Here is a 23,391-nt window from a genome sequence, read left to right as displayed (position 1 = left end):
CCCTGGTCTGGGGATCCTAGGAGCTGGCATTTGTTTTTGGATCCTAACCAGAGCTTGATGTGCCGCTTCTCCACATGGCCTTTCTGTCCACAAAGGAGCTGCTCAGCCTGCTCTTGCCAAGCTTTCCAACATCCTCCAGACACTGCCGGCGGCTGGGGAGCGCGAGCGAGTGCAGAGCAGTGCCCGGTACAGGGCCTCCACCCTGGGGATGGGGCCATCAGGGAGACCCTGTTGTCTGTGTTGTTCGTTTCCTTGGCCCAGAGGGGAGATGTGCAGGTTCCCAGGGCCAAGCCAGTGGCACTCGGCTCCTGCCACTGTGGGCCAGGGTCATGTTGCCCTTTGATCTGACAGTCGTGGGGTACACAGGGCTGCCCAGGGCACTGTGCTGCCTCTGCAAGCTCACACCAGAGCTGCACTCCAGGAGCAATCTGTATCCTGCAGCAAATTCAGGGACGCTTTCATAGAAGGTGAGGGTGGAATGTGAAGGATGAACAGAATTATGATAATTGGAGAACTGAAGGAAGGGTATGTGTAGGATACTAAGAAATATTTGGTCTTCCTCCTGGGTTCCTAACACAGGGCTCCAACAACCCTTGGAATTTCGTGAGTGTCTTGGTATTCATAACCCCTTTCCAGCCCATTTGAGTTAATGCTAATGAAGTTGTTAGAGTAGGGCCCCTAGATTGCCTCAGGGTCGCTCCTGCACCAGAAAGACCAGGTGATTTCGAGGGTGGAAACTTTCGATCCCAAGCAGTGACTCCTGGGAGTCAGGCTGACTGAAGTGGAGCACTTTACAAACTTGAGATTCAGGGCTGGGCGCGCGGTGGCTCACGCCTATAATTCCAGCACTTTGGGAGGCCGAGGCGGGCAGATCACCTGAGGTCAGGAGTTCGAGACCAGCCTGGCCAACATGGTGAAACCCCATCTGTAGTAAAATACAAAAATTAGCCGGGCATGGTGGTGGGTGCCTGTAATCCCAGCTACTCGGGAGGCTGAGGCAGAAGAATTACTTGAACTTGGGAGGCGGAAGTTGCAGTGAGCCAAGACTGTACCACTGCACTCCCAGCCTGGGAGACAGCAAGACTCCGTCTCAAAAAAACAAAAAACCCAAAACTTGAGATTCCAGTGGCTGCCACTTGCTCCCATCCCTTACCCTGTTCGTCTCGAGTGTGGCTGTTCCCGCCCGCACTGCATCCCTGAGGACACCACACCAGGAAGCGTCAGGGCAGGGCGATCCTCAGTTCTGAGTCACTCTGGCAAATTATTGAACCTGAGGGGGTGGAGTCATGGGAACCCCTGAATGTGTAGTTGGCCAGGAAGTGTGGGTAGCCCTGACGTTGGTGTCAGACATCTGGAAAAGTGGTGTCAGAAAACACCACACAGTATGCAAGGCTGAGGGGAAACGCCAGTGTAAAAATAACACGTGAGTAACAAGTTTAGATGGTTTCGGGCCAGCAAAGCCTAAGAGGGCTCTGGTTTAGGGTCTGTGGAGGAAGGTGGCCCTGTCCGTGGAGCATCGAGGCTGGGCGGGGATGGCTATAGTGCTGTGGAGAGGAGTTAAGCCTGCCTTGAGGGTGATTTGAGGGTGAAGATAGGCCTTGACCTGAGCTGGGTTTGGAGGGAGAATTATTGGTGGCCTGATGGGGTCTTAGACTGAGGGTCAAGTGTGTCCCTTCCTTCCTGGCGCGATGAGCATCTAAGTCACTGCCTCTCGGAGGCTCATGTCCATAACAGTAAAGCAGGGATGGTTTTGTCCCTCCTGGAGGGCTTCCTGCAAGGGTGTTGGTGAGATGCATTTCTATTTGTGAAGCTGTGCATTTTTGTCAGCAGTTATCAATCAACAAACACCTGTAGCCAGTCCTGCACTGGGCCCACGATCACCCAGGGATGAAGTGGTGACTGAAAGGAGGAACAGGCCAGAGGCTTCACCAGCCAAGAGGTGACAGGGCTGAGACCCAGCCTGGCTTTATCTTCCTCCCCCTGCCACTATCCCCTCTGGTGTTCTGGTGGCCCCTGCTGCCAATTCCTGCTCCTCACGAGGGCCCCTGCTCCCTGGTCTTTTCTCCAGACATCCTCATGGTTGGCACTTGGGAGCACCAGGCTGCGGGCTCACCTCCAGCTGCCTGCATTTGAGCAGATTCCATGCCAGCCCCAGGCACTAGAGGAAGACACCAGTGAGCACCGGCATAGGCCACGGGGCCACCTCAGTGGCAGCTGCTCTTTATCTGAGCAATGGGCTTCCACTCACCTTCCCCTGCCCCTGTCCTGCACCTGGGGAGAGAATGATCACTGTGTCACGCGAGTACATTTGGGACCTCCTACTGCTTCCTCTAGATGGTTTGAGTCCAAAGCCCTGGGGTGTAGTTTTCATTCTGCTCTAGAGAGCTGGTGCTGGGCTCTCAAGGTCTGGGCCCCTGGCATGGGGGGAGCCTTGGGAGGTGGAGGCCCCTCCACCTGGCCGTGCAGTAGAGGGTACCCTAGGCCTGCTCGTCTTAGATCTTTCACTCACAGGTGCGAGGAGCGTGGAGCTGAGGCAGGAACCGGAGTTGGCCCCGCATACCTCGCTGCCCCTCCGCACCACTGCAGCATGGACGGGGCGGGTCAAGCAAAGCCACAGCCAGCACAGCCCTCTCTGACCGTCTCACCTTCACCTGTGATACACTGTGGGTAGAGACCCACTTCATTTTCCTCTTAAGAGAAAAAGGATGGTGCAAGGGCACTGGAAAGGCCTGGGCGTGAGTCCTGGGGTGGTCAGGACTGTGGCAAACCGGAGGGTATATACCACATGAAGAGACTTGACATCTCTGCGACTCCATTCCCCCCATGTGGAAGTGAGGACCTGGCATTACCAAGCTTTGACATTTTCAAGAGAAGCCGGGCATCTAGATTTTAACGTGGTAAAAGATGTTGCCAATTTAAAAAGACTGGCAACCAATTTAAATTTCTAAAACAGGTGGACTGGTTACAGCCGGCGGCACCACAAGAGAACAATCTCTGCTTTTGTCTGGTGCCCAGGCTCCTGAGAGACACTGGGCCAGGCCCTGGCAAGAGAGGGAAGAGTGGGTATGAGACAGCATCTGCCCAAGTGCGTCCCATCCACGCGCCTGCAGCCTGGCTCTCCTCTGCTTTTTCTGTTTCCTCCCAGTCGGTGGTTCTGCCTGGGCCTTTCTGCCTCCAGGGCCGGGAAGGCTGCCTGAGTGCGCCCCTCATCCTCTGCGATGGTCGACTGCCCTGAGCCAATGCAGGTAGTGCCGGCAGGACCCAGTCCACTCACACATTCTCGGACAGCTCTGCACACAGTGACTGGGGCCAGCTCTTGAGTCTCGGCATCCAACAGCAGGTGGCAGTGCCTTTCCAGAGGCCAGAACAGGCCCTTCCCCACAAAACCACAGGCCTTCAGCAGAAGAGGCGCCCTCCACCTGCTATGGTGATGGCACCATATCAGACTTCTCAAGGAGAAATGCAGAGCCTAGTAAGTTGGCAGGTGGCAGTTCTGAAAAAAAATCACGTAAAGCCATAGGCTTTGTCCAAGCAACAGCCTAGGGACCTAGCTCTTCCATGACCCTAAATCCTGCTGCTGCAGGACAGCCTCTTTCCACTCACTCCCCTCTGGCATCTCCTGTGCAACAGTGAACAGGGCTTCCCTGCTCAGGCAGTGCTGGTTGGAGAACTGGACTCACCTACTTCAGCCTGAAAATGCCAACAGGATCCCTTAACCTCCCTGCTCAGCAGCTCTGCTCTAAGGAGGCGCTGCCGCCTGGGATTGAACTTGCTTTCTCCAGCATGGTCTCTTCTTGCAATATGACCATAACAAGTGTTAACTAGCCTAAAGCCAGCCTGTTTTTTTCTGTTGTTCTTTTTTTTTTTTTGAGACGGAGTTTCGCTCTGTTGCCCAGGCTGGAATGCAATGGTGCAATCTTGGTTCACTGCAACCTCCGCCTCCTGGGTTCAAGCCAAGCCCCCCACTGTGTGTGTGTGTGTTTTTTAATAGAGTTTATTTATTACATGCAAAGCCTACACAACCAGGCAAATAATAGAAAAGCATAAAGCTGAAAAATAGATGAAAATATGATGGACACAAACAGTACACAAGATAGCAATCATCTAACGATACCTCAGGAGTTAAGAGACTTTGAAAAGAGAATGCAACACCAACCGGCAGGGCCTCATTGTGCTCCCACAGACACAGGTTCACAGAATCAGGCCTGTAGAGACCGCCAATTTTTTCTCCCTTTTCTGAAGGGATTTTTAACTAGAGTCTTCATTTAATAACACTGGTGTCTGAATACTCTGGTGGAAAAAGAAAGAACTTTCCCAACATTCAAGGAAACAACAGAAAGAGCTGGAGCCAGGCATGGTGGCTCACGCCTATAATCCCAGCACTTTGGGAGGCTGAGACAGGTACATCACTTGAGGTCAGGAGCTCAAGACCAGCCTGGCCAACGTAGTGAAACCCCATCTCTACTAAAAATACAAAAACTAGCTGGGCGCGGTGGTGCATGCCTGTAGTCCCAGCTATTCGGGAGTCTGAGGCAGGAGAATCACTTGAACCTGGGAGGCGGAGGTTGCAGTGAGCAGAGATTGTGCCACTATACTCCAGCCTGGACAACAAGAGTGAAACCCCACTTCAAAAAAAAAGAGTTGGGCAGCTGCTTTCACCAAGATGAAGAGCCTCATTCTGCAGGTAGATCTGGTCTAAAATCTGAAACTGGTTTTCCTGTCCCCAAGAAAGCACAGCAACTCTCTTTTTGTGTATTCGATTCTATCAGTGCCAGCATGCCTCAGCCACCCTCTACTGGTTCCTAAATGGGCACAGAGTGACTCACAAGGCAGACTGTCCCTCCCTGCCACCCAGGCACTGTGGACAGAGCTGGCCCTGATAAGACACAGGGACACGGACCACTGAGCCAGCTGGAGGCCAGTGGGCACCACGTTCCACCAGCCAGGCCTTGGAGGCGGGGCTCCCGGCCCCTCCAGACACAAACAGGTCACCTCCCTGGGCTGGACCTGCTGGCTCCTGCTGGTGAGCTAAGCAGTCTCAAGACACCATCCAGGGGAACCAAGGTCCCATGGGAGGAGAGATGCTGAGGGGCCTCCCACCCGCCAGATGCTGAGATTGGTCTTTGGCCTCCTTGACAGTGTCACAGAGTCCACTCCACTGTGTCTGAAGGTGCTTCTGGGGAGTTGTTCACAGAGCAATCTGATAACCTATTACTGTATCTGCTGTAAGGACGTGAGGATTAGCTAGCACATCTCTCAAGCTCCCAGCCTGTGAAGTCACACAGCACTTTCTTAGTGAATTAAATGCCAGGGAAACTTGGCTTCCCGTGAGGAGTGGACAGGCTTCTCAACATGGATCGTGGATTTCCTTCTCACTCCAGTACCTAGCACTCAAACACAGGTCTGTTTGCTCAATTTTGAAAATGAAATGTAAAAGAATTATAGAACTTTAGCACTTACGGGGATCTTAGAGATCACTTGGTTCTGCAGTAAACACATTCCTTCTACATCCAAGACACACATTGCCACAGTCCACTGTCTCCTGCCTTCTATTCAACTAAGCTCCACAAAAAGTCTACTCAGTACTAATCCAGAGCCAGAAAGCGATGGGAGCCTTCTCCTTATCACTGACAGAGCCTCATCAACTTACACTAAGTGATCTGGACCGTGTCAAACTATATTTATAACCAGTGAGCCACCAGTCACCATTTTTAACCACTACTTTAATATTTCATTTTAACTGTTTGCCAGCCAGGAAATGCCACTTAGCTACACCTAAAATTACATGTCATTCCTACTCAAGATACTGTTGAAGACACTGTTAACCAAACCCATCTTAGTGTCCACTACCTTTCTAAATCTGTGTTCATTTCTCTGCCCTTCACCGTATCCTAAGAACGCCATTCTGCATGGGTGAGAAAGAGCCAGCTCCTATCTCCTGCTGTTATTTGCTGCACGTCTTAGGATGCTGTGAATTTCCAAATGGCTGAAAGCTTTGATCTGTTTAATAATAATGAAAAAATAGGTATAATCTGAAAAGACTTCTAAAGTTCTCCTAATTTACTTATTTGTATTTTTTATAATTGTATTTTTGCATTTTATTTGTATTTATTAAGCGGGACAGCTGGTGACATTGGAAAGATTTGCAGACGACAGCACTGTGTCGATGAAAATGTCCAGAGTTTAACTGCTCTACTACAGGTGTGTAGGAGAATCTCCCTGTTTTTCTGGAGTACACACTGCCGTTTTTGGGGGTGAAAGGGCAACAAGGCTACAACTTACTTTTTTTTTTTTGAGACGGAGTCTTGTTCCATTGCCCAGGCTGGAATGCAGTGGCGTGATCTCAGCTCACTACAACCTCCTCCTCCCAGGTTCAAGCGATCCTCCTGCCTCAGTCCCCCAAATACCTGGGACTACAGGCGCCTGCCACCGCACCTGGCTAATTTTTGTATTTTTAGTAAAGATGGGGTTTCACCTTGTTGGTCAGGCTGGTACTTTCTTTCAAATGATTTGGAGAAAAATGAACTTACAGCGACAAAAAAATGAACTTACAGTGACAAAATGACCTAACAAGTGTGTTACAACGTTTAATATCTGAGGAATCCGGATGAAGGGTATACAGGAATTACAAGAAATCTTTGTATTATTCTTACAACTTTTTAAGAGTCTGAAATCACATAAAGTTTAAAAGGAAATATGGTTGAGACGTGGAGACAAGATCGGTTACCTTATTTCATTTTATTTAGGCAGAGTTGCCCATGCTGGAGTGCAATGGTGCAGTCTTGGCTCACTGCAACCTCCGCCTCCCTGGTTCAAGCAATTCTCCTGTCTCAGCCTCCCGAATAGCTGGGACTACAGACACCACCACGCCCAGCTAATTTTTGTATTTTTAGCAGAGACCAGGTTTCACCATATTGGTCAGGCTGGTCTTGAACTTTTGACCTCAGGGGCTCCACCCGCCTCGGCCTCCCAAAGTGCTGGGATTACAAGTGTGAGCCACCACGGCCCCTGTGGATTAGTCAGGGCTCTCCAGAGACACAGAACTAACAGTCAGGTATGTGTAGAGAGAGAGACAGATATAAGAAATTGGCTCAAGTGGTTCTAGAAGCTCAAGGCCGCAACTTGCGGGGGGGAGGGGTGGGCCAGCAGGCTGGAGACCCAGGCAAGCTGCAGCTCTGGTGCAAGGTAGCTGGTGGCAGGGTTTGTTCTGCAAGGCCTTGCCCCATGGGAGGTTGTAAAACTGTGATGTAATGAGATATATATGTTTGTTCTTCCTGGCCAGTGCTGCTAACACCCTTGTAATTTCCTAAGTGATAAGACCAGTAAAGATGAAATAAGTGTCTTTTGTTATTCATAACAAACGCCTTCCAACCACACCTTAACGAGGTGACTTTTGGCAAGCCCCTAAGGGCAGAGGCTGGTTGCCAGGGGAACCAGATCTGCAATTAGAGGATTGGAAGTTTCAGGTCCACCCCTCCCACCACCCCCAAACCTCCAGTGAAGGGAGAGAGGCTAAAGGCTGAGATCATCACCAATGGCCAATGATCACACCAGGTAATTGGGGCCTCCATAAAATCCCCAACTGAAGGGAATGGAAGAGCTTCCTTCCAGTTCAGTGAATCCTGGAGGTGCTGGGACAGTGGCACCTGCAGAGGGTATGGAAGCCACTGCACCCTCCCTCAGACCTGCCCTCTGCATATCTTCTATCTGGCTGTTCCTGAGTTGTATTCTTTATAATTAACTGGTAAACGCAAGTGAAGTGTTTCCCTGAGTTTCCTGAGCCATTCTGGCAAATCATCAAACCTGAGGAGGCTGTTGGTCAGAGGTCAGAAGGGAGGCCCTGACGTGCAACTGACATCTGGGGTGGAGAATGTTATGCCCAGACCGTTTATTCCCCGAAGAAGACCACCAGAGTCCAGAGTCAAAGCTAAGCAGCAAGGATCTTTATTACAGGTTCGAACCTGGAACTCTCCCTCGCTCGCGAAACGAGACGGGCAGGAGAGCTCCCCCACTGAGCTCCGAGCAGTGTTATATAGTCTAAGAAAAGTGGGCATAGAGTTATTATACAAATCAGATATATGATTGGCTAGTGTTTGAACAAGGCGATTTGACTAACTATGATTGGTTCCTGCCATTTCTGATATTTCGGTTCAACCTTTGAGGCGGGAGAGCAGGTTTATGGCAGCAAGAGTTTATCTTAAACACGTCTTGTGACCTTGCCTCAGAACTTACAAAATCTCTGGTACGTGCAGAAAAACAGGTACTCACAGAACTTACGAAATCTCTGGTATGTGCAACGATTAGAGAGCAGAACAAAGGGTGTAGCGGGGGGGGGGGGGGGGGCGGGTAAACATCTATCTTTGTGTCCTTTCATTTCCCCCTCTCATAAGTAACTGGATGTCCAATCTTGGATTTCCAGAGTCTTATAATGTAGCCTCACTTTCTGGGTGCAGGAGAGGCTGGTGATGGCTACGGAGGACCATTAGTTGGATGGTATCAAACCTTTCTCTGACAAATTGTAAAATTTTATTTACCACACAGGGGCCTATAGTGAATAGAAGTAGTAAAGACATTAGGGGGCCTAAAAGGGGTGCCAGAAGGGAAAACATTGAAGAGCTCCACCAATTGTTAGCGGCTGTAGTGAATTGTTGCTTTTTCATTTCTAAGCTTAGTTTGTGTAGGCGTTGGACTCTTTCCTCAACTAACCCTGACTCATTTATATAGAAACAGCATTCTTCTTTGAGGAACATACAGGTACCTCCTTTCTCAGCCGTGAGTAAGTCTAAGGCTCTGCGGTTTTGAAGGGTGACCTGTGCTAGGGAGGTAAGCTGCTGCTGATGGGAGGCTAGGGAATAGGCGGAGTCTTCCATAGCAACAGAGAATTGTTGTAACAGCTTGTCATTTTCTATCATGGAGTGTTGTAGGGCCCCTCCTGCTAACCCCGCTGCGACGACAGAGGTGGTTAAGGATATTCCGGCAATTAGTGGTAGAAAAACTGCCCGTCTATGTCACGTAGTTTCAGTTGGGGCAGTCCCTGCCCAGCCTATGAACTCTGCCGGAGTTAGCAGGGTCAGTCGGGGAACTAGTGTAACAGGGATGCACAACTGTCCGTCAGAGATGCTCTTAACAGAGATGCTCTTAACAGAGTTTTTAACAGAGTCATATTACACCAGAAGAACACACCAGGGGGAGCACGTATGGGGCTATTAGGGTATGTAACCGTCTGGTTGCAGAGGCTGCTACTAAATGCTGAATAACAGTAGAGGTATTTTTCTTGTTATGGGTCACGGTACAGGGCTACATCGGGTATTGCAACTGTTGATGAATTAGAATCTGGCATATAGTTTGTGGAGGGGGGAGGATAGGGGAACAGCGGTTAATGGTGGTCTTCCTAGGGTTGCACACATAAAGCAGGAGGACAGGTCACCTAAGCCGGTGAGGTTGGCGACTGTTAGCCCTTCCTGTAGTAGGGTTAGCCAAGAGAAGGGCTGCAAGTCCTGTGATAGCTTGGTTTCTTGTCTGTGGATCTGTGTATGGATTAAGGGTTGAATCTGGACTAGACTTTGCCACAGGTACAGATGGCTACTAGGCCAGCTACTACTGGAATCGTAGTAGACTGCCCCATGTTGGGGCGATGTACACCGGGAGTGCCCCGGATCTGTTATTATCCAAGTGTATATGTTAGGAGTCCCTGTCGGGTAGCGAGTCCTGAGGAGATTAGACTTTCTCGGGTATTCGTTCCATACCCTGGCTGAATGCATTTTACAATAGTGGTATGGGCAACCTGCATTCTGGTCCCACCAATAATTCTTACAATTATATTCAGTCTGATCATATTCAAAACAGATCATGGGTATCCCCGGTTGGGCAATTTGGAACTTAGTGAAATTGAGGTAAACTATAGTATTACACCCGGAGGGGGGGCAGTCTGCTCTAGCTAGCAGTTTACCCGCTTGGGGGGTTTCCCCGGGGTGAGTTTTGTTCTCATAGAGCCAGAACCTCCAGACATAGGGATTAGACGGCGCAGCAGTTAGGAGAGTCAGATGTATAAGGCATAAAAGCATAGGCAAGCTAGACATGGTTACGGCTATGTGGGTGACGGCGCAGGGTTAGCTTTAAGGGATTGTTCTTAGCTTTGTCTACAGTCCATGTAACCGGTGCTCCAGACGGCTCGAGAAGGTCGGATGTTGGATCCACTGGTTTGACGTGTGTGTAGTGGATCCACGAAGCGATGCCTTCTACTTTGAGAGCGGTGGGAGTAGTCAGGAGTACTTGCAGTGGTCCTTTCCACCTGGGTTGAAGAGTTTCTTGCTGGTGGCGCTTGACTAGGACCCAGTCTCCCGGCTGGAACGGATGAGGCGTCGGCGGAGGTCCTGCCTCGTACAGTTCTCATAGTCTGGGCCAAATTTCCTGGTGAATTTTCTGTAAGGCTTGTAAGGAGAACAAGAGCTCAGAGACATTTTCAGTTTCAGGTTTGAGTAAGTCATCTTTTAGACTGGGGACCAGGGGTGAGGGTCTGCCATACATGATTTCATATGGTGTGAGGCCCAGTCTGTAAGGGGTATTTCGGGCCCGGAACAGAGCGTAGGGGAGAAGTACTACCCAATTAGCGCCAGTCTCCATGGTCAATTTAGTTAAGGTCTCCTTTAGAGTCCGATTCATCCTTTCTACCTGTCCTGAGCTTTGGGGCCTATAAGCACAATGTAATTTCCAATTTGCCCCAAGAATGGAAGCCAAATCCTGACTTACCTTAGCAACGAAGGCTGGTCCATTGTCTGACCCTATCTGGACGGGAAAGCCATACCTGGGGAGGATTTCTTCCAAAATTTTCTTTGCTACAACCTGAGCAGTTTCTCTCTTAGTTGGGAACGCTTCTGTCCACCCTGAAAAAGTGTCTACAAAGACAAGTAAGTACTGATACCCACATTTTCCAGGCTTTATCTCAGTAAAGTCTATTTCCCAATAGACGCCAGGCCTAGTTCCTCTACACCTAATTCCTGTGGCAGCCTGGGTTTGGGGGCGAGCGTTGTTCAATTGGCAGGCTTTGCAATTTGTTGTGACATCGCTGGCCAGTTCAGCTATGCGCCTGATTCTGAACTTGGCGTGCCTTATTAAGTCTATCATTCGCCGGGCACCCAGGTGGGTTGTCCGGTGGATATGTTCCAACACCTGCCGTCCTAATTTTTCTGGTTGGATGGTTTGGTCATTTACATCAGTCCACCACCCATTTTGAACCTGTTTTAGGGGAAGCGTGTCCATCCATTCGCGATCCTGTTCGGTATAGTCGGGAAAACATGGCAAATTTCGCGGGCCAGGATCAGGGAGCTGGAGTGCGAGGAGCTGACTGGGAGCTTTTGCTATGCTCCTTGCGGTTTGGTCAGCTAAGAAGTTGCCTCGAGCAATTGGCGTAGTTGGTTTCTGATGCCCAGGGCAACGTACGATAGCCAATTTCTTTGGTTTCCACAAAGCAGTTAATAGAGCTAGGATCTCTTGCTTGTTTTTTATTTCTTTGCCTCCAGCTGTTAACAGTCCCCTCTCTCTGTAGATGGCCCCATGTATGTGCGCAGTAGCGAAAGCATAGATGCTATCCGTGTATACTGTTAGTTTTTTCTCTGCCCCTAGGGTGAGGGCCTGTGTGAGTGCTATCAGTTCGGCTCTTTGGGCCGATGTCCCTGGAGGCAAGGGTTCCGCCCAGATTACCTCAGTCTCTGACGTTACAGCTGCTCCTGCATACCGCTGGCCTTGGTGGACGTAGCTGCTGCCATCAGTGAACCAGATGAGTTCTGTGTCGGGGAGCGGATGATCTTGCAGGTCCTCCCGCACCCCATGCACCTGAGCCAGTATCTCAGTGCACTCATAGGACGGGGCGTCCAAGTCTGGATTTGGCAGCAGTGAAGCAGGGTTTAAAGAGGTTGGGGGCAGAAAAGTTATTCTGAGGGGGTTTAACAGCAGTCCTTGATAGTGGGTGAGCCGGGCGTTACTCATCCATCGGTCCGGCGGCTGCCGGAGGACGCCTTCAATGGCATGCGGGGTTATAACGCGCAACTCTTGCCCCATGATAAGTTTATCAGCGTCTCAGACCATTAGGGCGGTCGCCGCGATTATCTGCAGGCAGGGTGGCCAGCCAGCAGCCACTGAATCTAATTTTTTTGACAAATAGGCAACTGGCCTCTGCCAGGGGCCTAGGTACTGTGTTAACACAGCTTTTGCAACACCCTTACTTTCATCCACGTATAAGTGAAAGGGCTTGGAGACATCAGGGAGCCCCAGCGTGGGGGCTGATAACAAGGCAGTTTTGATTTGTTGAAAGGCCAGCTCAGCCTCTTCCGTCCAATTGAAGGGCTGCCGTTCCTTTGTTGCCCGGTATAGGGGCTTGGCTAACTCAGCAAATCCGGGTATCCATAACCTACAGAACCCTGCCGACCCCAGGAATTCTCTCACTTGCCATGTCGACTGGGGTCTAGGGATGCGTAGGACTGTTTCCTTTCGGGCTTTGGTTAGCCAGCGTTGCCCCCCTTTTAATAGGTACCCCAGATAAGTTACCTCCAACTTGCAGATCTGAGCCTTTGTTGCTGAGGCTCGGTAGCCTAGCTCCCCCAGAGTCTTCAAGAGGTCCTCAGTCCCTTGAACACAAGTTTCCGGGGATCTGGCTGCTATTAAGAGATCATCAACATATTGCAAAAGAGTTATTTCAGGGTGTTGCCGCCGGTACTCACCCAGATCTTCATGAAGGGCTTCATCGAACAGGGTCGGCGAGTTCTTGAACCCTTGTGGCAGCCTGGTCCATGTTAGCTGACTGTTGATGCCCCTCTCAGGATCCGTCCATTGAAATGCAAAGAGTCCTTGACTTTTGGGAGCCAGAGGAAGGCTGAAGAAAGCATCTTTTAGATCAAGAACGGTATACCACTGTTTTTCAGGATGTAAAGCACTCAGAAGGGTGTATGGATTGGGCACAGTGGGATGTATGTCCATGACCCTTTTATTAACTTCTATTAAATCCTGTACTGGCCTGTAGTCCGTACTGTTGGGTTTACGAACAGGTAACAGTGGAGTATTCCAGGATGAGTGGCAAGCCCATAGGACTCCCTGGTCTAGGAGTCGGCGGATATGGGGCGTAATTCCTTCTCTTGCCTCCAGGGGCATAGGATATTGCCGAACCCGAACCGGGTCCGTCCCTGGCTTAACTTCCACAAATATGGCAGGTCGATGTTTAGCTAGCCCTAAGCCCCCAGTTTCTGCCCACGCTTCAGGGAAACGCTGGAGCCAAGAGTCAATTTCCTGATCGGGGGGCTTTTGCTCTTGATGGAGTCTGTACTCATCTTCTAAGGTGACAGTCAGGATAGATATTGGCCTGTTTTGGGAATCAGTTATCTTGGGCCCTTCTGGCTCAAAGTGGATTTGGGCCCCCATTTTTGTCAGCAAGTCCCTCCCTCGTAGAGGGCAGGGGCTCTCTGGGATGACTAGGAAGGAATGGGAGACTTTTCCCGTTCCTAAGTCTACAGTCCTCTGGGTTGTCCAGGGGTATTTTTTGATGCCTGTGGCCCCGTGCACCCAGAATGTTTTCTTAGACATTTTTCCAATTGGTTTGGTTAGGATTGAGCGTTCCGCCCCAGTATCGACCAAGAAGCAAACTGGGGACGCCTCCACTTGCAAAGTTACCCTGGGTTCGGGGAGGGGGTCCGAACCCCGTCCCCCCTAGTCAGAGTCCTGGGTAATGAGTACGGAGGTAGGGTTAGCTGGTCTCCGTTTCTTTGGGCAGTCTTTAATCCAGTGACCACGTTCCTTGCAATAAGCACACTGATCCTTTTCTAATCCTTGCCTAGAGCCTTGCTTTTTCTGCTTTCTGCTTTGGCCATTCCCTGCCTGGGGGAAAGCTGCTACTAAGACTTTGGTCATTTCTTTGGTTGCCTTGAGCTGTTTTTCTTCTGGAGTATCCCTATTATTATAAACTCGCTGGGCCATCTGAAGGAGGTCCTGAATCTGCTGTCCCTCTAACCCTTCTAATTTCTGGAGTTTTCTTTTAATATCTGGCGCTGCCTGGTTTACAAAGGACATTACTACCGCAGCCTGATTTTCCGGTGCTTCCGGGTCCATAGGGGTAAACTGTCTGGAAGCTTCCATTAATCTTTCTAAATACACAGCGGGGCTTTCTGTCTTACCTCGTAACACAGAATATACTTTAGCCAAATTGGTGGGCTTGCGAGCTGCAGCCCGGAGACCCGCCATTAGAGTCTGGCGATAAATGAGCAATCATCCCCTACCTTCTGCCATGTTGTAGTCCCATCTGGGCCTGGTCAAAGTAAAAGCCGCGTTAATGAGGTCAGGATTTGCAGTTGGCTGGCCGTCATCTCCTGGAACCAGCTTTCTGGCCTCAACTTGGATTCTTTCCCGCTCCTCCGTTGTGAACAGGATTCGGAGGAGCTGTTGACAGTCATCCCAGGTCGGCTGGTGAGTAAACATGACACTGTCTAACAACGAGGTTAGATCTTTGGGATTATCGGAGAACCGAGCATTTTGGGACTTCCAATTGTATAAATCACTAGTGGAAAAAGGCCAATACATGAGACGGGAGAGCCCGGTATCATCGAGCGATCCTATTTCTCTGAGAGGCAGGGCTACGGTGGAGTCAGGGAGTCGGGAAGCTTGGTCCCGCAGTACGCGGCCTCGCGTTCGGCCGGCCGGCCCCCCCGGGTTACTTTCGCTCTCAGCTGCTTCCGCTTCTCGGTTTCCCTCTACGGAAGCACCACTCTGGGGGACTGGGTCCTGCGGGATAAGGTGCGGATATGGTGGGGGAAGTGTGGGTTCTAACGTTAGGGGGTCCTGGCTGTCTGGCAGCACGGGGCCGAGGGAGCAGAGGGAGTCCTTTGTCTTGTAGGTCGCCTTACTAGGACCTTACAGGGCTCAGGGATGAATGGAGTTACCCAGGGCGGTGGGTTTTCCACAAGATCCTGCCACACTAGAATATAAGGAATTTGATCAGGATGTCCTGACTGCCCTGGCAGGAAAATCTTAGTTTTTACCTTAGTAATAATAGAGAGACAGAAAGTTCCTTCGGAGGGCCACCCTACGCCGAAAGAGGGCCACTCTGAATGGCAGAAAGTAACTAGCTTTCCCTTCTTTAGTTCTACGCTTAAGTTACGCCCCCGAACCTTCACATCCTTAAAATTGGTAACAAGGAGTGAGAGCGGCGTGCTCTGGTTGTTGCCCATCTTTGGACTGCTCCTACAAAGAGAAGGAGGGACGAAAATGAGTGTGAAGCAGAGGGGAGTATCCGACAGGTCCGGTCCTGGAAGGGGAAGAAAACGTTTTATGTTTCGTTTTGGACTTACACTTAACAATAACGGACAGACAGTGAGAAACGATGAGCCTTCGCGAGCGCGTGTCGGACTTCCGACCTGAGTCAGACGGGGCAACCAAGGATGGAGGCCCCCAGATGGGCACTGGGGGACGTCTCCTACCAGTCCCGAGTGGCTGTCTTTTAGCGTGTCCGCCAAGACCGTGCCACTTACAAAACAGACCAATACAGATTACAGATTACGGATTTCGCGAAATTTCAGGGAGACAGACAGAGACAAAGACAGAGACAGTGACAAAGCCGGCTTACCTACAGATTAAGATCCATTGACTTGGGGGTCTGGTGGGCTTGGGGGAAATCCCGGACGAGCCCCCATTTGTTATGCCCAGACCGTTTATTCCCCGAAGAAGACCACCAGAGTCCAGAGTCAAAGCTAAGGAGCAAGGATCTTTATTACAGGTTCGAACCTGGAACTCTCCCTCGCTCGCGAAACGAGACAGGCAGGAGAGCTCCCCCCCTGAGCTCCGAGCAGTGTTATATAGTCTAAGAAAAGTGGGCATAGAGTTATTATACAAATCAGATATATGATTGGCTAGTGTTTGAACAAGGCGATTTGACTAACTATGATTGGTTCCTGCCATTTCTGATATTTCGGTTCAACCTTTGAGGCGGGAGAGCAGGTTTATGGCAGCAAGAGTTTATCTTACTTAAACACGTCTTGTGACCTTGCCTCAGAACTTACAAAATCTCTGGTACGTGCAGAAAAACAGGTACTCACAGAACTTATGAAATCTCTGGTATGTGCAAAGATTAGAGAGCAGAACAAAGGGTGTAGTGGGGGGGGGGGCAGCGGGTACACATCTATCTTTGTGTCCTTTCAAGAAGTCTTGTGGGACTGAGCCTTCAGCCTGTGGGATCTCAGGCTACATCCAGGTAGACAGTCTCAGAACAGAACTGAATTGTAGGACGCTCAGTCCGTGTGGGAAACACTACCCCCCACCCCCCAGAGGCACATCCACATTACTATCTAGGTATAACAGCCCAGCCAAGTTGACACATAAAAACCAGCCACCACAGCCTGCAAGGGCAAAGGCCAGGCAGTCTTCTGCAGAAACTGAAGGCACACACACTGCAGGCTTCTCCATCTGCTAAAATGACAGCTGGGGCCTACCTTCCAAGTGGCTGGCTGTCAGCAACACAAAACAGCACCCACCATCAGTTACTGGCCAGAGAAAATGACTTTGAGCGATTTGCTGTCAGGGAAGCCTGCCCAGGAGATGCAAGCTGAACTTCACCCATAAAAGTAGAAACACATCAGAAAAATTGGGAGTGTTAAGATTCCAGAGGCTGGTCCCACAACTGCCTAATTAAACAAATCCCAGAAGTGGGGATCACAGAGCAGCAGGGGCTGCAAAACACTTCTCTAGATCATCTTTAACTCCTGGGTCCAGCCAAACCAAAAGATTAATCGTATTTCATTGTGTTTATCTTATTAGGAATATTTAGGACAGCAGTGTGGGCCCCAAGGTAGAGCTGCTTTTCCTTAATCTGTGTCGTAGTCATGCCAGGAGGTTATGGGAAGAGTCTCAAAAACTGATTGTTAAATCCACTGCAGGGGTGCTGCAGGTCAGTGGTTCAGCACATCGACAATACTGCTTCACAAAGGCCCACAGAATAAACCGTGCACCTGTCCTTTCGGGATGTTATAGAAGGGATCCCACGACTCTCATAACTGGGCATGGGCTGCTTTCATTGCCAGGATCCTGGTCTGCGTTTTGTGTTCTGACCCTCACTGTCCCACCCCAACCTTCACTTTGAGGCCTTCTAATGTGAACCTTTTGTGCTGCATCTAGCATAAGCATCCTCAAATTCTCTTTGGCTGGAGATGGAATGTCAATTCAATAAGAAATGGAAACATTTTAACTCTAACATTTCAGAATGGCAACAGACTTCGGAAACAGATCACCAGCTTGATTCCCCTCATTTTAAAGATGAGAAAACTGAGGCCAAGAACAGCAAATAAATGCACCCAAGCCCACAGTTGCACAGACCGAATGGAAAGGCCAGGATGAAAAGGAGCATGGAATCACGCACACCCTTCCTTCTCCATGCAGTGCAATCCCAGGCTCTGCAGCTTCAGGTTGGACTCTTCTTGCCACCTTGCCACCACTTCAGAGAATCCATTAAACGTCTTCATGACCAACTGCCACCTCTTGCCAAGCACAAAGTTCTCCATGTTAGCCAGATGTTTTGATGTGCTGATTTGCCAAGCATGGTAAAGCTTGACAAATCTTCCTCTGAACACTCCAACTTCTACTCTTTCTGCTATTTACCACAAATAAAGTGCTAAGAGTTATGAAACAACAGGTTCGGTATAATGCTATTTTATGTATTAAAAACAAGTTTCTGTCAATACAGAAAAAACAACGTAGAACACAAAATATTTATAGCATTTACAAAGTGGGTGATAGAAGTGGGTTACAGGATTACAGTTAATTTTTTTCCTTTTGGCTTATCTATATTTTCTAATTTTTCCTCCAGTAATAATTTTTCCTTCAGGACTTGCATAATTTTTTTTTTTTTTTTTTTTTTTTTTTTTTTTTTTTTTTTTTTTTTGAGACGGAGTCTCACTCTGTCTCCCAGGCTGAAGTGCAGTGGCATGTTCTCGGCTCACTGCAAGCTCCGCCTCCTGGGTTCAGGCCATTCTCCTGCCTCAGCCTCCCGAGTAGCTGGGACTACAGGCGCCCGCCATCATGCCGGGCTAATTTTTTGTATTTTTAATAGAGACGGGGTTTCACCGTGTTAGCCAGGATGGTCTCAATCTCCTGACCTCGTGATCCGCCCGCCTCGGCCTCCCAAAGTGCTGGGATTACAGGCATGAGCCACCACGCCCAGCCACATAATTTTTAAAAAGACAAAAATAACAAAAAAAGCATTCTATTTAGGAACTCTAGAGTGTCATATTACCAGTCTGCAGTGTGCCGGTGAATATCTGAGGTCATTTCTGGCTGAGCGGGAGGCACAGCAGGTGTTTTCTTGGGAGCCCACCTCCTCTCATTGGCTCTGGTGGGACTGGTTGCTAGTCCATCACCCACAAACACGAAATTTTTCCAGAGAAAGGATGGCAAGTTTATTTTCATCATGAATTAGCCAAAGAAGCACTTAAATCCCAATTTTCCACTTTTACACGTCCTTCCTATTCAGAATAGGCACATAGCTTATTTACAGACTGTGAGGTTTAAGAGAAAAGTTTACAACTTTAGAACTTACAGATTGTGGTTTAAGAGAAAGGTTTCCACCAAGAGCCACCACAGTAGACAATCAAAACAGATCTCACAGTGGATCAGAAAACCTGTTTTGTGGCAGGGACTATCTTGTTCATGAAGGTCATTTCCGTAATCCCTGAGCCCATCGCTGGCCTCTCCATGATGTGATTATATATAAATACTCCAATGGGCACCCTAAGGTGCAGAGCTGAGTTCTGGTCCAGCTCCAAGGAAATGCCCTTGAATGTGAAGGCAGAGCTATGTCCTTGCCATAAACCACTTAGACAATAAAAATGATGTTGTAGGCTGGGTGCGTTGGCTCACGCCTGTAACCCCAGCACTTTGGGAGGCCGAGGCAAGCGGATCACGAGGTCAGGAGTTAGAGACCAGACTGGCCAACAGGGTGAAACCCTGTCTCTAATAAGATACAAAAAATTAGCCGGGCATGGTGGTAGGCGCCTGTAATCCCAGCTACTCGGGAGGCTGAGGCAGGAGAATTGCTTGAACCTGGGAGGCAGAGGTTGCAGTGAGCCGAGATCCCGCCGTTGCACTCCAGCTCTGGGCTACAGGGCAAGACTCCATCTCAGAATTTAAAAAAAAAAAAAAAAAAAAAATTGGTGTTGTGCATCAGAACTGTCCCAACAGCAGGGAATTCTGGGGGAGCCACTGCTTCTTGGCTGCTTTTCCTGGCAAAGTCATCCCAAGCCCTTGTTATAACCTGTTTTGGCCATTTGTTGCCACTTCTATGTTTTGCATACTAAAGATGAAGAGCCCCAGTTGGTATTCTAACAAATGTGTCCCTTTTACCCTATTTCAGAAAAAAAGAATGTCCCAGAAAAAGTTTGGCAAAGCAATCAATCTCTTAGCAATTACTGTATTAAACATATCTTAATGCCCTACAAAAATATTCTAAAATACCATCCATAAAGCAAGTCCTCAGTGCCCAGGTGTACACTGCAAGTAAAATCGTTGCCAAGTGGCTTCAGGTCTGGAAGCGTGTCTTTTCCTCACCAATTTTCCCTCTACGTTAGTGTAGTAGAAAGACACAATTCTCCATAGTCAAAAGTTAAAAAACAAACAACACAACAAAAAACTGGCAACAGGGGGCTGTGCAAGACTACCGTGTACCTATCAAATTGAAACCTACCATCCTATCCATTGACTTGCAAAGCTGTTTATCAGTGAAAAAGTTACAAATGTTTACGAATGAAACAGAAAATCTAAAAAACTGTATGTGCATTATACTTTTTAAAAATGTGTATGTACGTTTAGGAACACCAAAAAACCGGCAGGAACACAGGCCCATAGTTAATATGGTTAAGAGTAACGGGGACAATCAGTGACTTCAACTACTCAAACAAATTTTTGCAAGATATAAAAAGTAACAATTAGTAAGGCAATCTCTATGAACTTTAACCCAAGTAAATTTCTCCAAGGGAAGTATGGGAACCTCTAAGACAGAGCCTTCTTCAAGAGCTCCATCTCCAGCTCTGAGCTTCGTACCCATCCTGCGTGAAGCAGGCATCTTCAGCGATTTTCTTCTAAGCAGCGCACACACAAAAAAGTCTCACAATTCCCTGCAGATTACCGAGCTCACCCCCTTCCAACCCACAAGGCTGCCCAGGCCGGGTTCCAGTCCCATCTTCTCCCACAGGCTGCTGCAGGAAAACAAAAGGTGGCTGGAGGCAGGGGCTGGGAGCACGGGCTCTGCAGCCAGCGCGGAAGCGCACGGCCAGAAAGAGACCGGGAACATCCGCCAGGCTCCCGGGCTCGGCATCATGTGCGGGGGACGGCGCGGGCTCTCAGTGGAGGGGACCTGTGGCCGCCGCCCTGCGCAGGGGACGCCCGGCCCCCGCCGACCGCGGCTTCCAGGCGACTCCCCAGAGGGCTGTGCCTGGCCGCCGGCCGGAGACGGGCGCGGGAAACGCCCAGCGGGCCGCCCCGCAAAGAGACCCCCGCTGGCGCGGCTCCGGGACTGGCGCCCTTTCAGCGGGCCCGGGCGCAGAGGGCGGGGCAGCTCCTCACCTTGGGGTCGCGCTCGTAGTAGTGCTGCTGCGTGCGGATCCAGCGGCCCACCAGGTGGTCCCGCACCGTGTGCGCCAGCGCGAAGAAGTAGTCGCTGGGCGTGGCCACATTGCGGTCCTTGACCAGCGTGAAGTGCAAGTGCCGGTTGAAGCTCTTCCACACCTCAGCCACGTCGCCCAGCCCCGCCAGGCCGCGCACGCTGATCTGCTTCCGCTTCTCGCTGTCCGTCAGCGGCTTCGCCATGGCGCCGGCGGAGGCGAAGGAGAAGAGATGGAGAAGGAAAGCGGCGGGACACGGGAGCGCCCGGATGGTTCAACTGCTCTGGCGCCCCGCGTTGCGGCTCTGCGGCTGGGACGGGCAGCGCCTGCGCGCTGCGCCGGGGCGGGGCCTCCGGGGAGGTAGGGGGGGCCACGGGGGGCGGGGCGGAGCGGGCGTCCAGGCTCACAGCTGAGAGCGCTGGTGTGGTCCGAGGTAACAGCGACCTGTCCACATCATCTGAGATTGGGGTTTGCCCCCTCGTTGGGGAAGCCCGGCAGAAAGTGGGAGCGACTGGAGGGGGCAAGAGACCCGGGGCCTTGGAGCGTGCGGTCCTGGCCGCTCCTGCCAGCCCGGGGGCGGTGCGGGAGGGGGCCCTGCTCTCGGGCCCTGGGGGTTCCTGGGGCCGGTCCCCACGCCCTACACCGGGTGACCAGGTGCCTCGCGGGAGCGCGCTGGGCCCAGGCCGTGGCCGAGGCCTGGTAAACGTTCGGGGAAACTGATTACAGCTTGAAAGGCATCCACCAACGCCTGCTGGGTCCGGTCTTCTGTGTCGGGGACAGGGCGGCTCTGAAAATACCAGCTATTTGCTTGCCACTCCAGGCCGATGGCAGACGTGGAGAAAACGAACTGCCAGCGAACGGGAGACGCCCATTCCCGAGGGCGCGAGGCAGCCACAGCCAACTGCCACCATGACCCCGCCTCGGAGGGACCGCAGCCCCCTAGCCCTCGGAGAAACCCTGCTCCCGAAACCACCCGGCAGACGCTGTCCGCTTTGAGATTACAGCAGGGAGAAGGACACATGCCTGTCTGGCCGGGGAGCTCAGCCACTAACCAAGATTTAGCCTCCGCCATCCCAACCCAGGCTGCAGCTCCAGATAGGGGGCGTCTTCCCACACTTGGTCCCCGCGGAACACAGTCCTGCTGGCCTCAGCCTATGGGAACCCTGCTTCATGTAAAGGTCACCTAAACTCTGCCTTCCCCCATTCCCATAAGAACTCTGCCTTTCCCTTCGTTCTTGGGAGGCTCTCCCTCATTGCAGTGGGTCAGTACACCCGATTTTGTGGGACTACCGGTTTGCTCCTGGTGGTCTTGGGCTGAAGCGGCTGCGAAGGTTACTGAATTTCATGGAGGTAAAAATTGCCCGCGGGAGATGTCATAAAAGTCCAGGTGCAGTAGGTTTCCTGGTGTGATGCTTCAAAGTTATCTTCTTACCTGGAGCCCCTTCCACCTGCAGACTTCAGAGGTCGGAGGTTAATCAATCTGGAATGACCCCACAGCCCACCCAGCTCCAGCTCGGGATTCACTCCTGCACTATATCCTAGGGATTCTGGAGCCAACAAGATCGAACTTCGGGCACAGATGGCAGGGCTGTGGGGTCGAGCTTGGCTGCAAGCTCCAAACACTTACGCAATCTCTCTGAGGGTGATCTGGCAATTCAGAAGTCAAAAAAAGGATAGTGCCCCATGACCACTTCTACCACTCTGGGGAATAGAGTTCAAGCAAAGCTTCACAAGACAAAAAGCAAGCTATGCAAATATGTTTTCTGCTGTGGTGTGGTAAAGGTTAATCCCCCAGCTGTGGTGCACACCTGGCAAAGAATGGAGGAGCTGACACTTATTGATCATTACTTGCAGTGTACGTATATTAACTCCTGATCTCTGCAAATAGCCCGCTATTACTCCTGCTTGACAATGGAGAAGGTGAGCCACAGGGAAGTTAACTCTTGCCTAAGCCCACACAGCTAATAAGGGAAACAGCCAAGGTTCACCCCAGCCAAGCCCTGCTCCACTGCACAAGCCCGGAACAAGGTATCTATGCTCAAAGTTAATATCATAAACCACTGTGCTGCTAAAAGGAATGACTATTTTAATAGCTAGCTAGGAAGGTGTGATAGATGACAATACTGATAAATGAAAGACAAAAATAAGGATGTAATGCAGAAATGACAGTAATGATTTAAATATTATTTTAATTTAGTCAATTTAAATTTAAATTAAATAACCACATGTGGCTATGGACTACTGTGTTAGAAACACAGGTGCATATCCAAACCTAAACACTGGTTATTTCTGAATGGAAGAATTATCAGGGGGGTTTCCTTATTTTCTCCATATATTTTGTATTTCCTGTTTTTTCCACAATATTTCTTTTATAATTGGAGTTTTAGTAAGAAAAACTAGAGGCCACAGACTTCACTAATGGTTGTTGATTTAAGGCCTATATATTCTCTTACTGGATTGACTTTTAATTCTGTGTGCTCTGGTTAAATAAATTTTAAGTCCTTTCTTTCAGAGCTACACTTTATGAAATTTTCTAAGATCCTGACAAAAATTCTTTGACCAAACTCTAGTCAGGCTTCTGAGCCTTCTCCTAGGGCCATTGTACACTTCCCTGTGACATACGTTTTAGTAATCCCTGCTTTGTCAATTTAGCAAGGACTCCCTGTCCCTGATAGCTGATCCCCCCTCGGTGACATCTGATCAGGCTCCCCGTGCTCCACCATCCCCCATGATGTCCAATCACCCTGGCCTGCCTTCAGCAGGAATC

The 23,391-nt window shown here is 50.2% G+C and overlaps 1 protein-coding gene across 2 annotated transcripts; it reads right to left on the bottom strand.

Moving 5' to 3' along the window:
• Positions 1 to 7,921: 7,921 nt before the first annotated feature.
• Positions 7,922 to 20,951, bottom strand: LOC140709656 (glycogen phosphorylase, brain form-like). Of its 2 annotated transcripts, none has more exons than XM_073009051.1 (2): positions 20,587 to 20,951; positions 7,922 to 10,430 (listed from the first exon to the last, which is right to left on the bottom strand). In XM_073009051.1, exons 1-2 carry the CDS (start codon positions 20,827 to 20,829, stop codon positions 10,326 to 10,328), a joined length of 348 nt encoding a protein of 115 aa, XP_072865152.1. In that variant the 5' UTR covers positions 20,830 to 20,951; the 3' UTR covers positions 7,922 to 10,325. The 2 variants fall into 2 exon arrangements, with proteins under 2 accessions (XP_072865152.1, XP_072865158.1); XM_073009057.1 differs by having other exon boundaries at positions 7,922 to 10,422; positions 20,587 to 20,920.
• Between the last annotated feature and the right edge of the window lie 2,440 nt (positions 20,952 to 23,391).

The sequence above is a fragment of the Chlorocebus sabaeus genome, chromosome 2 (assembly GCF_047675955.1).
Source record: "Chlorocebus sabaeus isolate Y175 chromosome 2, mChlSab1.0.hap1, whole genome shotgun sequence".
Classification (NCBI taxonomy): Eukaryota; Metazoa; Chordata; class Mammalia; order Primates; family Cercopithecidae; genus Chlorocebus; species Chlorocebus sabaeus.
The sequence above is the reverse complement of the archived record's forward strand: the minus strand, read 5'-3'. Positions and strand labels throughout refer to the sequence as shown.